The 15478-nt window shown below is 44.3% G+C and overlaps 1 protein-coding gene across 1 annotated transcript in view; it reads left to right on the top strand.

Moving 5' to 3' along the window:
* The first annotated feature begins 3394 nt into the window (after nt 1–3394).
* Nucleotides 3395–15478, top strand: part of Lrp6 (LDL receptor related protein 6) — a 114753-nt gene continuing 102669 nt past the window's right edge. Inside the window, exon 1 of the mRNA XM_021165898.2 lies at nt 3395–3737. Coding sequence (XP_021021557.1) covers nt 3683–3737 — 55 coding nt within the window. The 5' untranslated portion in view covers nt 3395–3682. The remainder of the gene's footprint in view (nt 3738–15478) is intronic.

Below are 15478 nucleotides of genomic sequence, written 5' to 3'. Positions count from 1 at the left end.
CACACACAGACAGACACAGATACACACAGACACACACAGACACACAGACACAGACACACACAGACATAGACACACACAGATACAGAAACAGACAGACAGAGACACAGACTCAGACACAAACCCAGACACAGACAGACACAGATACACACAGACACACACAGACCACAGACACACAGACACACACAGACATAGACACACACAGATACAGACACAGACAGACAGAGACACAGACTCAGACACAGACACAGACAGACACAGACACACACAGACATACACAGACACACAGACACACACAGAGACACAGACACACACAGACACACAGACACACACAGACACACAGACACAGACACACACAGACACAGACACAGATACATACAGAAAATTAATAGCAAATCTTTAAAAAAGTATGGTGTAACTTATGACCGCTTTCCTTCTCAATGGCTTTTGTGTGTTAGGATGTAAATCTTTATTATGCAGCCCAAACTGAACTAAGCTCAGGCTCTTCCCACCTCAGCCTCCCACACAGTGTTGAGATGACAGGCTGCTCACCAAACCTGGCTTTTGAAATGCTTTTCCTTTGTTCATTGTAGATGAGGCTGGCCTTCAGCTCCTGAGTTTCCGGCCTTTACCTCCCAAGTGCTAACACTACCAGCCTGTGTTACACACCTGCTTGAAATGGTTTCCTGGTCTTGTCTTGTGTCTTGTTTCTTTTAAATACCACATCTTCACTCCTCAGGCCTGTTGTGGACTGACCCTTTTGCAGAGTTCGCTATCATATGCAAAATTCCTGAACATCTCCAAACTTAGCTTGGCTTACACCATTTTTTTTTTTAAGCTGGGAGTAGTGACACTGTCTTGTCATCCAAACATTTGGAAGGTGGAGGCAGGATGGTCAGAAACTCACGGTCATCCTCGACTATACAGAGAGTTGAACGTCATCCTGGGTTACACGAAACTCTGCCTCAACACCCCCAAAGGAATGAATGAATGAATAAACAAATAAATACCTTCTCTAGTAATAAACACAATTCCTATGTAATGGTCCACCCTCGTTTCTTGACATTCTCTAAAAGCCCCATGGTGGAGCTACTTTCAAATCCCAGCATGCCAAGTGCTCTAGTTAGCCCCGTGCCTTCTCACCCGTCCTTTTTCTGCCTGGGATGCTTCGTTGGCCTGGTCAGCAAAGCAGACTCTCGAGGGACATTTCAAGCCAGGGTTCTCCAGGTATTTTCTCATTCTTTGAACTATCTAGGCAAACTCAAGAGTGTCTCCATCTAGCAAGTATAACATTTTAACTCATGTGTGTTTCCAAATCAGGGTGTTAGCTTGAGTGTGAGGACTACGGTTATTCTCATTGTTAAATCACCAACACTTAGCCCAGGGACCGTGTCTAATGTGCAATTAAATGGCTGAGTGACAAATCTGTTCTACAATGAGAATAAGCATTGTTGCTAGGCTTCTATTACAGAGGTTCACTCCAGTATCTTTAGGAAATAAAAACACAATCTATTAAAGGGCAGGGAAGAAAAGCGCACCTCTATGCTGATACCTACTTTTGCGTTATCAATTCTGCCCTTTGCTCAAATATACAATAGGTCTGTGCACACATATGCACACATGTTACATCAGCATAATTGAGATCTCCAGTTTCTTCCCACAGTACAAGAGCGATCTAGGGTCTTGTACAAGAGCGATCTAGGGTCTTGCACATGAAAGTCTGCCACCACGCCATATCCCCTTCTGTTTTCCATCTTCACTACTTTTAAGCATGTAAATTTTGTTGTTGTTTACAAAAAAGTGTGTGTGTCCTGGAGAGGGTGAGTACCACGGCATATATCATATAAATGGAGGTCAGAGACAGCTGGAAGGAATAAGGTCTCTCCTTCCACATTCTGGGTCCTAGGGATTGAACTCAGGCTGTCGGGCTTAGTGGTGAGTGCCTTTACCCACCGGGCTCCCTCACCAGCCTACCTGAAAACATTTCCTAACACTCTTGTACAATCCTCCAAGCTGGTTGCTTCAGGTTCTGTTACTCAGGACTTGAGTGGCCTTGGATAAGTCACCGAGTGTCTCAAATTCTTCATGTGTGCCAAGAGAGTCACAGCAAAGCCAGTCTTATCTCAGGGTAGTTCTGAGTGGCCCATCTGATAATTTGCCTGCAAGCCCTAGGTGAGCCCTTTGCCCATTCGCCTGCAGAAAGGGTGTGCGATGGCTGGACAGGACACAGCTGATGGTTAACTTTTGGAGCTGGCTGGCCTAGGCTGAAGCCGGCCAGGTGACTGCAGAGGGCATCTGGGCTATTACTAGGGAATGCCCAGTGCACATGTAGTGGTAGAGATTGTTCTAGGGGCTCCTTTTTTCTCTCAGACCTGTAAACCCCTTCCCCCCCTGAAAAGACATGTTTTATTTTCTCTTTGCTGTTAGCTACTAAGGATTTTCTCTCTCAGTTTAGAAAGCTTTAGTCCTAGTCAGCTTAGTTCACAAAAAAAGTCTGTATTTCTTGGAAGGCAATAAACAAACAAACAAAAAAACTATTGTTTTTTCTTTAATTTTTTTCTTGGTTTATATTCATTGTATGTAATGATGGGTAAGATTCAAGCACATAATTTTCTTTTAACATGTGTGTGCCTCTTCCCCCAACATTAGCTTCACTCTTTTTCCCAGATAGTCATACTTTTATTTTCTTATCATCTATGTGTTAACTCATATATAAAGGCATTTCCACACACACACACACACACACACACACCTAGATCCACATATGAGGGAAACTTGTCTGAGTAAGGTTTACTTATGTGTATACAATCCCACAATCTTTGTCTTTTTCCCATGTGTGTGACTTTATGTGTATATGTAAAGCAGGCTCCACACTGAGAGAAAACATACTTTTTTTTTTTTAAGTCCGACTCTGGTTTATTTTACTTCCCATGATGAGGATTCTCAACCCAATCCACTAGCGATGTGCTCCGCGTTGGCTTCTGCACACCGTTCCCCTGGCCCGCCGCTTCGGGCGAGCGTAAGCCGCACTGCCACTTTGATTTTCCTGCGTCCCGGGGCAGCCCCGGGGTCCGCAGCTCCACCTGGCTCGGCGGCCGGGCGCACAAAGAGCGGCGCGGGCGGCGACGGGCCGGGACGCAGAAAGTAGTCCCGACCACGCCGGCCCCAGTGTCGGCCGACGTCGCCTCACGCCCTCCGCCGCCCGGGGAAAGAATCCCATCGGAATGCGCCTCGGGAAGACCTTATCCCCGCAGCGTGCGGGGGCTCGCGAGGCTCACCCCGCGGGGGCTCTACGGGGAGTCGGCGCGCGCGGCTCCCGGGGTCCGGCCGCGGCGCGCTGAGGACCGGGGGTGGGGGGAGTCGGGCGCGCAGGGAGACGGCGGCGGCCCCGCGGCGGATCCCTGCGCCGCTGCGAGAGGAAGAGGCTGAATGAGGCGCCGCGCGGGGGACGTGGGGCGCCGCGGGAGGAGGCGGCGGCATGGGGGCAGGCGCTGGCGTCGCGCGAGCCCGGGCCGGAGCGGCGCGCTAGAGCCCTGACGTGCGCCCTTTTCTTTCTTCTCCCGGCCGCGGAAAGCATGAGCGTGCAGACCCGCCGCTGCGGCGGCCGCCCCGGCTCCTCGCCCGCGCGTCCCCTGGCCGCCGGGCGCCGGTGAGGGCCGCGAGCGCGCGCGGTGGTGGGGGGAAGATGGGGGCCGTGCTGAGGAGCCTCCTGGCCTGCAGCTTCTGCGTGCTGCTGAGAGGTGAGGCGAGGCGAGGCGAGGCCGGGGGAAAAGTTGCCGGGGTCCCGGGAGGGGGAGGGGAGGTGGCGGGGACAGCGGCGGGGGACAGAGGCCTGGCGCTGGGGAGCCGCGCGAGGAAGGGGCCCGCGGTCGGGGGCCGCGCCCGGCCGCAGCGCACACCCCTGGCCGGCCCCGCGGCGCCGCCGGACAAAGCTGCGGGCCTCGGGGGGACCCCTGGCCCCCCGCACTCCATCGGAATGACTGACGGTGCCCGGCTCGCCTGCACTCGGGGCAGAAAGGGGCTTTTGTAGTTGCGCTTTCAGCACCATTGGTGTTGACCTCCCTCTCCCTCGAAGCCTGAGCTCACCTTTCCCGTGTCTCTTAGGTGAACTTTTTTTTCTTCTTCTTTAAACCCCACTATTTTTCTTTCCTCCTCCCCTCTCTAGGCCTTGTTACAACTAATAATTGTCTTCCGTGGGGATAGAATGGTCCTGGGTGAGAGCACAGTTGGAAATTGACTCTAGGGTGATAGGTCGCGCTTTTCAGCATTGGGGATCATCTGAGCCCATAATAAAAACACAAACGTTGCCCTCGTAAGCCCTGGTATTCAGGACTCGCCCCCTGTTTGCGGAGTGTGCAAGTGTACAGTTGGCACCAAGTAGGGAAGTCATCCTTGTGTGGCGAGGAGCCTATCCTGGGAACTAAATTATCATTTGCTGGGCACCCCTGGGAACTGCTTGGCACTTTAGTAAATAACAGAGAATGCCCTGGGTAATTTGCTATGGGAATCGCTTAAATGTAGTGGCTCTGTGGTGTTTTGGATTTGGACTGTGAAGCCGAGACGCACGTCCTGACTTTTTGTTGTGTGACAGTTTGCAATGGAAACCTTGTCGACTGGTCTTCTCCAGTTGAGGAGCGACGGGGGCTGGTGCTGTGGAGTGTTAACCTGTGCAAGAACTGAGGTGCTGGTGGTATCTTGTAGTTCGCTTTTGTTAACTTACCTGTGCCAGTTCATGGGACCTCTCTGGGCTTCTTAGTTATTAATTTAACAAGCTCAAGTTTACGTCCGTCAGAAGTATGGAAGTTTGCAAAGTAGGCTAGTAGCTAACAATCTTATGATGTAAGTGGGACAGCCTATCATCTATGTATGTGTGTATTTGAATAAGAGTAGTTGCCTTAAAAAAAACCCTCACCATTTTCTAAAAATAAGCGTATCCCGAATTGTCTAGTCCTTTTCGTAAATACCAGAAAGATAATTGCTGTTTTAATTTCCATGGCAGGGAGCTCAATATTATTACTCAAGAGATTTAATCATCTCAAGTGTTTATTTTGTTATAGTACACTCTACGTTGAAAGATTTTGCCATAGCTGTGAGAAAGTTGTAATTGACACGTGAATATGATTGACAAGTTCATAAGAGTTAAAATGTAGAACTAGTGGATTGATTTTGAGTTGGAAAAGTCTGAATCTGTGACATCCGAGAGAGGGGACATAGGACTGTTTGTTTATTTTGATAACAGGTTTGAGCCTAGAGTTGAGTAGATTCATGCATGACTTTGGTTTAGAGATGGTGAGGCGTGATATTGTGTAACAAGATCAAGAAGAGGTAACTGTCCAGAGTGGAGCTTATTTAAATGTAATACAATAATGCTAAGGAGGTCTTTGTTTTTCTGTTTGGCATTACTTAGTTGTGAGCACGTATCATTCCAACGGAAACTGTCTTTTTGGTGTAAAAGACTCCTAATGTAAAGTTTCTTCACTTCTTGGCACTGTTAGGCTCTGTTATAAGTGACAGTCACCCTTGGTTTCCCAGGAGCAAAGTGTGATTTAATTACTTGTAGTTCCCAGAAGAGGTGGTACTTTTACATTGGGTTTGTGATGATGTGTGACTTTGGGACTTTGTCCCTTATAGCCTTGTTTACTTACCAGCAGTTGAAGGTCATTTAATACTGCTATCGCCAGGCTGCACCCTGTCCTAGTTACCAAGTGACAAAAAATATTGGGAAAAACTTGAAAGTTGAGGATTTTAGCACCATAGACTTAAGTTTAAAGCTAGGTCTTCATTATTTCTGCTTCTGGTTCTCTCTGTCTCAGCTTATATATAAAACATGGGTAATAATACCTGTCTGGCTGATTTGCAAGGGCTATTAGGTGTGTTTAATGAAGTAACATAGGAGTGCTTTCCAAATATTAATTAAAAAGTTTTAAAGACAGGATCTTTCTATGCTGCCCAGGCTGACCTCCAAATGCAACTCAACTATTCCCCTTTCCTAGCCTCCTGAGTGTGGGGGTCACAGGCATGCCTCGCAGCCATATATGGCTATAAATAATGTTTTTCTGTGTGTGTGAAATTTTTTTTTATTATTTATGGATATGTCCTCAATTGTTGGTGATTAGAGATTTAATTTGTTTAAGACTCAAGAGTGCTTAAAGTAGATGATATTGTTGTCATTTGTAAGAAGTTGGGGCACTCTCTGTCAGCTAGTTCATTGTAGAGCAGGGCTTTTCTCCGTTCTCTGGCCAGTGTGCCTGGAGTAGCTCCTGTGTGAATCTCAGTTCCTCAGGACGGCTGGAGTAAGGCAGACAGGGCTTTGCTCTTTCAGACCCCACAGCTTAGGTTAGGTCTACTCAGGTACCAATAGGAAAAACATTATCTCTGATTTTCTAGATGAAATATTTTTGGAAAGAGCCACAGTTTTATAAAAAAATTAATTTTTTAATTTTTAAAAATTATGTGTGTCTGTATATAATGAACGAAGCATGGGTTCTCTGGAGCTGGAGTTACAGGTGGTGTGAGCCACTTAATGTGGGTGCTGGGGACTGAGCTCAGGTTCTCTAAAAGACAGTGTGCACTCTTAAATCCAGCTGCAAGAATTACAGTATTTGAAGGCAAGCATGGAAGCATATGCCTGTAGTACCAGCACTTGATAGGAGGCAAGGCTAGCCCAGACAGTATAGTAAGTTTGAGGCCAGTATGGGGAAAAAAAAAAAAAAAGAAACCTTTATCAATAACAACAACCATTATCACCCGCAAAACAAAAAACAGGTTTTCAGATGACATCAAAATAGGTACTTGGTAAGTACTGTATCTTGGTTTTCTTTGAGAAGACTTCTTTTTTGGTTTTTCGAGACAGGGTTTCTCTGTATAGCCCTGGCTGTCCTGGAACTCACTTTGTAGACCAGGCTGGCCTCGAACTCAGAAATCCTCCAGCCTCTGCCTCCCAAGTGCTGGGATTAAAGGAGTGCGCCACCACGCCCAGCTTGAGGAGACTTCTTAAAATTCTTATTTCCTGTAAAAAATATTTTTATTTTTGAGAATCTCATACATGCATACAATATATTTTGATCATATTTATTCTCCTATCCCTTCTCCTATCTTCTTACTCCTGACTTCTCCCAGATCTGTTTTCATCCGCTCTGAACTTTGAGTTCTTTGTCTTTAAAATAGTCTACCAAGTCCAGTTTGTGTTGCCTATATACTGTTGGGTTTGGTACCATTTACTGGAGCATAATAAACCTGTCAGGGGCCACACACGTAGAGAAAAGGACGCTTCCTCCACCAGCAGCCATCTGTCTGTATCTCCTCTGTAGCTCATGAGCCTCCCTCCCCACCTCTATGCTGGGATGCTGACATACTTGATCTTGTGTGGGTCTTATGCAGCCAACCACAGCTGCTGTGAGTTCATGTGTGCAGCACTCCTGTCATGGCCAGAAGACATTATTTTGCTCTGCTCCTGCATGACTTTTGGCTCTTAAAATCTTTCGCTCCCTCTTCTGAGATGGTCCCTGAGCCTTGTGGGGAAGGGAGTGTAACATAGATGTTCTCTTGTGGCCGGGCTTGTTCATATGACAATTCTCTGCTGCCTGCCTGTCTTCCTTCCCCCAGCCCACTTTTTGTAGAGATGTGAATGGTATCTGAACAAACTGAAGTGTTTACAGCTAATATTTCTAGAAAAGTGAGTCTTTCAAAATTGATTTCTCCTTTAAATCAGGTATTACAACGTTTTGAGGCAGTCAAATGAATTTTGGCATGGGAGTCGGGATAGCTTATTTTTCTAAGTTTGGTGTTTTGTGCTTTGGTTGGCCACTTAGTCTCCTTGTACCTTATTGTCTTTATCAAGCCAAGGGTCAATTTTGGAGATTTCTGCTCTATTTATGGGCTTTGAGAAGTCTGGAAGGTGAAAGGGTCAGTTGTACCTTTCTTTGCACAGTAGCCATCAAATTTGACAGTGATACAGTTTTTGTTACGTTGTTTTTCCTTTTTGAGACAGGTCTGCTTACAGAGTGGAGGTTGGCTTCAGGCTCCTCCTGCCTCTGCCTCCCAGGTGCTGGAATTACAGGCATGGACCACCATGCCTGGCTCTCACAACAGCTTTATGTGTGTGTTTGTGTGCTTGTGCTCCTGTGTGTGGGTACATTCATCCACGTTTGTAGGCACTAGTCATCTTCCTCAGTTGCTCTGCTCCTTGGCTTTTGAACACTGAGTCTGGGGCTTACTGATTGGCTGGTTTGGCTCCCTTGGTCTTTACCGCCCAATCCTGAGACTATAGATGTTTCTGGGTGGCTTTTTACATGGCTTCTGGAAATATGAATTCAGATCCTCATGTTTGCTTACCAACCACTTTACCCATTAAGCCATCTTTTTAAAAAAATTTATTATTATATATAAGTATACAGTAGCTGTCCCAGACACACCATAAGAGGGCGTCAGATCTCATTAAGGATGGTTGTGAGCCACCATGTGGTTGCTAGGATTTGAACTCAGGACCTGCAGAAGGCTGAGCAATCTCTCCAGCCCCCAAGCCATCTTTTTAAAATTTGGACTTTTTAGGGAACGTGTGCTGTGAGAAGCACTGGAGCGCTTGGGTGATCCTCTGAGGGTTCGGCTCACTGTGAGTTGGTAATGGTGATGAGGACTCAGTTTGGGTTGGTCTGAAGCTCTCACCCCAGCTTCCTTGTCCTAGATTTGCTTACCTGGCTAGAAAATAATTTGTAAAACTTGAAAGTTTTAGTTCACTGTTACCAGAAGTGCTAACAGTGTTTACCCATTGATCAGTTTTTTTAGAGAACTTTTTCCTTAGCTTTAATTAGAGGTGTTCCCATTTGTTAAACTGACCTGTGTCCTTAACCATGCTTTGACCATCAAAGAGGACTTTTCTCTCTTTTAGTATCAAAAGTGGTTCTATAAAAAGTTATACATTGATGGAAATTATTTTGTGAGAACAAAATTGTCTGAATAACTTAGATTATTGGAAAAATAAGTAACACAACTGTAGTATAACTACTGCAGGAACTTTGGTTTTCACTGTGGAAATTTTAGTGAAAGTTTATGTTTGAGATGATTATAGAGGGACCACTATATTAGAAAGGTGTGGGGGTCTTATCATCCTATTTTTTGTCGTTCTGTGCCTCTTATGACATTAAGCTATGCAGTCTGCTTTCCTTTCTGTTCCGTCATGAACAGCAGGAGTTCAGGGAGTCGTGGTAGGGAGGCTGAGAAGCAGGGCTGCACAGTACACAGTGTCTGAGTGGCCACGTCAAGTCAGCCCTGGTGGCTGGATCCCAGAATTTACAAGGAAGAGGAAGGAAGAACAAGAGCTCAAGGTGAGCCTCACTTCCCAGAGAGCTGAGGCCATGCTTGGCTATGGGAAATCTTGTCTCAGAATGAGAGAAAATCAATGCTTACCTAAGTTTAGTAAGACATTCAAGTTCTTGCTATTAGATACTGCTTACCAGTTGATAATTTTTGGACTACGTTTTGAAATTTTAAATTTACCACTGAAATATTGTACTTCTGATGTTTTGTATTTTGCTTTATGTGAAATGAGATGGCTAATGGCTAGTTTACATTAAGTATTTTAAATATATTTTTTTCTGACCAAGTCTCACTGTAGCTCAGGTTGACCTTACACTTGCTGCACTTGTCCTGCCTAAACCTCCCCAGATGCTGGGAGCGCAGGTGTGAACTGCCACGCACACCTTGCTTTTCATCTTCTGTTTGTGTGTGCATGTGTACGCAGGTATGTGTGTTCTTGTGAATGCAGTTTCCATAGTTTGAGGCAGAGTTTTTACATTGGTCTGGTAAGTGAGTCCCAGTGATATTGCTTATCCCAGTCTCTCTGTTTCCAGAAGAAGGCATTGGATCCCATTATAGATGGCTGTGAGACACCATGTGGTTGCTGGGATTTGAACTCAGGACATCTGGAAGATCAGTCAGTGCTCTTAACTGCTGAACGATCTCTAGCTCCCCCCCCCTCTCTTTCTCTCTCCCTCCCTCTCCCCCCCCCCCCCCCCCCTCCCCCCCCCCCCCCCCCCCCCTTTAAATATGGGTTCTAGAGATTAAACTCAGGTCTTCCTGCTTGGAAAACATTTTAGAAACCATACTTTATGGACTGATTCATTTCCCCAGCCCTAAGAGAGGGTGAGTTGGGTGATGATGATTATTAATAAACTAGAAAATAGAGAACTCAAACAATTGATTGTGATACTTTCCCCCTTATTAAAATAGTAAGCACAGGTAATACAGTTTTATCAAAATAATAGAAAGTATCCAGTTGGTAGATTGCTTTCTGAAGACCGAGTAGATGTGATATCTCCTAAGTTCTTTAGTGTTTTTTAGCCTTAACATAAGTGTTTTGTGTCTTCTGTAAAATATGTTTCCTTTTAGTGACTACAGCACTATTTTGTAGGATTCATTTTGAAATGTCAAATACATGAAGTAACAATTTGCCCTTGAAATGATTGATTTTGCTGAGCAGGGTATCTATCACATGCCTGTGATCCTAGGTAGTTGGAGGTAAGACAGGAACACTGCAGCTTAGAGGCCAGCCCGGACCCTGCCTGGCTCAAAAGAAAAAGTACAGAGAAAACAGTGCTGTTCGCTGTTATATTAGCACAGAGTTTTTGTTCCTTACACTTGTGCTATTTGTGGCAGTAACTGTACTCAGGAAAGGTTCAGGCTGTTTAGCGTGAGGTTAGCAAACAAGGAAAGCCCTTGGGTTCTTCCAGTTGAGTGACTGGCACTTTGATGCTGTGGGGCTATTCTCTGTTAGATAGCTTGCTTAGCAGGGCTGTGTGTAAGTGCTTTGATGACACTGAAGTATGTAACTGACTGCTACCAAGCATAATGTTGCTGATCAGATTCTCAGTGTGAAACAGAAATGCAAAGGTGGCCATGGTCAGCAATTGCCACTCTCCCCGCCCCCTGAAAACCGTCATTCAAACCATAAAAAGTTCTACCATCAAATGTTTGACTAGGAAGTATTTTCTGCATTGGACTTGGTTACTCTGTTCTCTGTGAGACCCAAGCCACACTGTGTGGATTATTAAGAGTCAGAGTCTTCATTATTTACAGCCGGGTTCATTAGAAAGTGAAGGTTAAGAATCTATATCTTCCTTTTAATACCTGCACTTGGGAGCCAGAGGCCGGCAGATCTCTTGAGTTTAGACCAGCCTGACTACAGAGTGAGTTCCAGGGCAACTGGGGCTACACAGAGAGACCCTGTCCCAAAAAACCAAAACAACAAACCAGCCAGCCAGCCAGCCAACCAACCAACCAAAACAACAACAACAACAACAACAACAACCCCCCCAAAATCCTCTAAAAGGTTCCCCTCCAAAAGAAAGCTGTATCTGTGCTTACCAGTACAGACGTCCCTTTCTTTTCATTTCCTCAGCAGCAGTGTTTAAACAGCGCTTATTAGGTGGCATAAGTGCCCTTGAGATGATTTAAAGGATTCAGGGAGGTGCGTCTTTGTTAAATGTAATGCTAGGCATTTTATATGAAGTTGCCATAGCTAGTTTTGGTGTGTGTAGGGAGTGAATGGAGATGTGCAGGGAGTCATCGTATGCAGGAGCCTGTACTGCACGCACAGGCTAGGGATACAGAAAGTCAAACACTAAACTCTCCACTGTATCACAGCCCAGTCTTTGCTTTTTTTTTTTTTTTTTTTGGAGAGATCTCAAATCTGTGTTCCTCTTGCCTTTGCCTCCTCAGTGCTGGGTTATGGTATGTACCATCATGCCTGGCTATGTTGAGTTTTTAAACCCATTTAAAAGGGTTTTAATCTAAAACCCAGTAAAGGGCGGGAGAGATGGCTCAGCGGTTAAGAGTGCTGACTGCTCTTTCAGAGGTCCTGAGTTCAGTTCTTAGCAACCACATGGTGTCACAACCATCTGCTCTGATGTCCTCTTCTGGTGTGTCTGAAGACAGCTACAGTGTATTAAATAAAATAATAAAAAAGTTCTAAAAAAAAAACATTAAAAAGGCTATAATTCACATTAAAAAAAAACCCCAAAACCCAGAAAACTCCACTTAAAAACATTTACATAGCATAAAAATTTCCATTTTTAAGTGTCTGCTCCTTTTTTTTTTTTTTTTAATTCAGAGGGTTGTAAAACTATCACCATGGTCTTATTCTAGAACATTATTAGTACTCTCCAGCCATCTCTGTGCCTCTTAGCTGTCACTTTGTAATCTCTCTCTGCCCCAGCCTCTGAATTTGCCCACTTTGAATATTTCATAGAAATAGAACATAGCATGTGGGCTTTTGTGTCTAGCTTCTTTCACTTTGCACAGTTTTAATAATGTTTATAGTATAACATGAATCTATATTTAATTCCTTTTATATAAGTAATATTGCATTGTATAGACATATGAAGAACTCTAAAGTGAATATGGGCTTGCTTGTTGAAGTTTTTAAGTTATTTTTAAAATCTGGTCCCCGTCCTCACCTTTCTGAGAAAGGTTTTTACCCTGTAGTCCATGCTGGGCAGGGACTTGGAGTCTTCCTGACTCAGCCTCTGCAGTGCTGGGGCATGTGTCACTACACCTGGCAGAAACCCATTGAGGTTATTGAAAAAGATTGTAGAATATCATTTCCATGGGCTGCTGAGATTTATCTAGACACTTGTTAGCATTTCTTGCTTCTCTCTTTTGACTTATAAATAGCCCTGTCATAGTTCAGCCATATTTTGTGTGTGTGTGTGTGTGTGTGTGAGAGAGAGAGAGAGAGAGAGATGCGTGCGGAGGCCAGAGGTTGATGTTGGGTGTTTTCTTCTGTTGCTCCCCACCTTACACTTTGAGGCAGTCTCTCAGTGAACTTTGACCTTACAGATTTGGCTAGACTTGCTATCCAAGAGCTCCAAGGAATGATGCTTGTCTTTGCTGTCTAATTTTTTGTTTTTTGTTTTTTTAACCTGAGTTCTGGGTCTCATGCTTGAGCAGCAAGCAGTGTATTGACCGAGCCATCCTCCTAGCTCTTAGTTAAACCATTTCCATAGTGACATATACTGAGTTCATAGTACTAAATTCACATTTAGAAGAAGATAAAAGAGCCTAGAAATCCTGTGTGAAATTCCTTTCACGTAATTAGAACGGTGGGCGGTAACATCAGGCTGGGTTGCTCGAACTGTGGACAGAAGTTCCACTTTCAGTGCTTCCTATAGGTATCAATTTTACCTTTTTACCCAAGTCTTTTAGTAAAGGCAGGGTCTCACCATGAGCCTAGGTTGGTTTGTAATTCATAATCCTCTCATCTCATCTGGGATTATGTGAGTGTACCATCATGTTTATTGTTATGGTTACAGGGGCTTGGTACGTTGCCCAGGCTGACCTTGAACTTCTGGGCTCAAATGAATTTTTTTATCCTTTTAAGTAGCTGGAGTTACAGGCAATGTCACCACACCCATCTAATCACTTTTGATAGAGGACAATAATAGAGTTTTGGAGTTTGTAAGTAGACAGTGTGTTATAGGATTGCAAATAAAGACAGATATGTACTTGGGTAAAGGAGCGGTTCATTTCAGCAGAAGTGCTTTCCTTAGGATCTCTGCCTGTTTCAACACCAACTACAAAAACACTCCATTCCTAGGGAAGGGCCAGAAGGCCAGCAGGAGCTCTGTGGGAGTTGGGCCAAGAGGAGAGGGGTACGCAGATTGCATGATCAAAATTGTCTAACTGGAAAATTCTGTTTTTGTCTGGTCAGCTGACACTTGGAATTGAGGAAGAAAGTTGTGCATCTGCTTGCTAAGCTTAGGGTGAGCCAGAGTTTAAGGGCTTGTTGGAGGAGGGAAGGAAGTCTGTGAAGTTTGGTCGAGCCTAGTCAGTGGGGAACTGCATGCACTTGTCAGAATCTCCGTTGTTCAGAACAAAGCCTGGCTCCTTTGGAGATAGAACAAGAGGTTGTGAAGTTAGTTACATTTGATTTGGCCGATTGCTCTCACGGGTGTGACAGGAATAGTATTTTGCCACACATCTAATGGGTCATTTGATGACTTTGGTCAGAACTTTTAAAGGACTTTCAGATTCTTTAAGTCTCTTGAAGTGAGGGATTGTAAGGGAAGAACTCAACATCAGGTTTCAATTCTTGTACCTATGAGATTTAGGTTAAGTCCTATCTTTCAGATGTTCTCCAAATGCTCTGGAATTTTGGGGCCTGTCAGGAAGTGACCATCCTTAATGTACTCATGAAGCTGGAACTCTGTGAGCTACATAGTAGGACAAGTTTCCAGGAAAGCTCTGAACATAGCCTTTAAATTCAACTGGACTGGCACTCCTTAAAAATGTCTGGTACCATGAGATTAAAGCAGGACTTTGAAAATGACACCCACGGTTCTTCCAGTTTGGAGGCAGACTGAACCTAGGCAAAGAGTTATATTCAGGAGGGGCTCTGGAACTGAGGAGATAGGCAAGGAGAAAGGGTAATTTAGATTAGAAAGGATTAGACTGTTAACAGTAATAGAGAATTTAAGAGAGAGAGAGAGAGAGAGAGAGAGAGAGAGAGATTGATTGAGAGATTACTTCACCCAGGAAGTAGGACATTAAAGCACCAGTAATATTGTAAACAAATCCCACATTCAGCCTTTAACAGTTCATTCAGCTCTGTGTAATTAATTCTTGTTTTGCTGGGTCTCTGTGTGTTTGTTTCATGAACCCATCTGTTTATCTACCAGCTGTTTAGAAATCCTGACTCCATCTTCTTGTGTGATCTCAAAGTGATGCCCTTAGATACCTGCGCACAAAGGTCTCCTGGCACACAATAACTTTTTTCAGTGTCAACTGTTTTTTTTAATTGAAGGTGAATATTTGCTAATTTGCAAGTGTGTCCCAGGAAGCATCAGGGTAGATGACAGAATAAATCACATGGCATGACTAACCCTTTACCAATAATTTTAAAGGTGAATGGTTGCTACAAAAACAATGCAGTTGGCAAGTATGTGTGGTGGTTTTTTGAGGCATGCCCATCAAATTGGGTCAGTCAGAAAAGCTGTAAGATGTCTGAAAGCAGAAAAGCTGTAAGATGACTGAGAGCAGACTGACTTAACTTTAGAGGAGGCGTGGGCAGTGCGTCTGATACGTGAATTTAGATGAATATAGCTTTTTCAGAGAGAAAAAAACTAAAGATGTGTAACAAGCATCAGACATAGTGTTCTCAAAATAACAAGCAAACATAAAATACATCGAGAATATGTAAACCTTATCAAATAAAAAGACTCAGTAGGTTTGGAGTAGACATTTCATGTCCATACAGTAAAATTCCTTAAGTTAATGACATGTGTTCTCAGCTAAGAACCTTGGTCTACCTAGAAGTTACTGCATTCAGATTAAAGTAATTAACTGTGGCCAAGTTAACATTGAACCAAAGGTATAATTGGACTGCACTGCACTGTATGTAGTCTTGACACCGAGCAAAGCCGACCCGTAACACATCGTTAATTCCTAGTAATTTCAGTTTTGTATGCATCTTTTGAATTCAGAGTAA

This window comes from Mus caroli, chromosome 6 (assembly GCF_900094665.2).
Source record: "Mus caroli chromosome 6, CAROLI_EIJ_v1.1, whole genome shotgun sequence".
NCBI lineage: Eukaryota > Metazoa > Chordata > Mammalia > Rodentia > Muridae > Mus > Mus caroli.
Note: the sequence above shows the minus strand (reverse complement) of the source record. Positions and strands in the feature narration are given on the sequence as shown.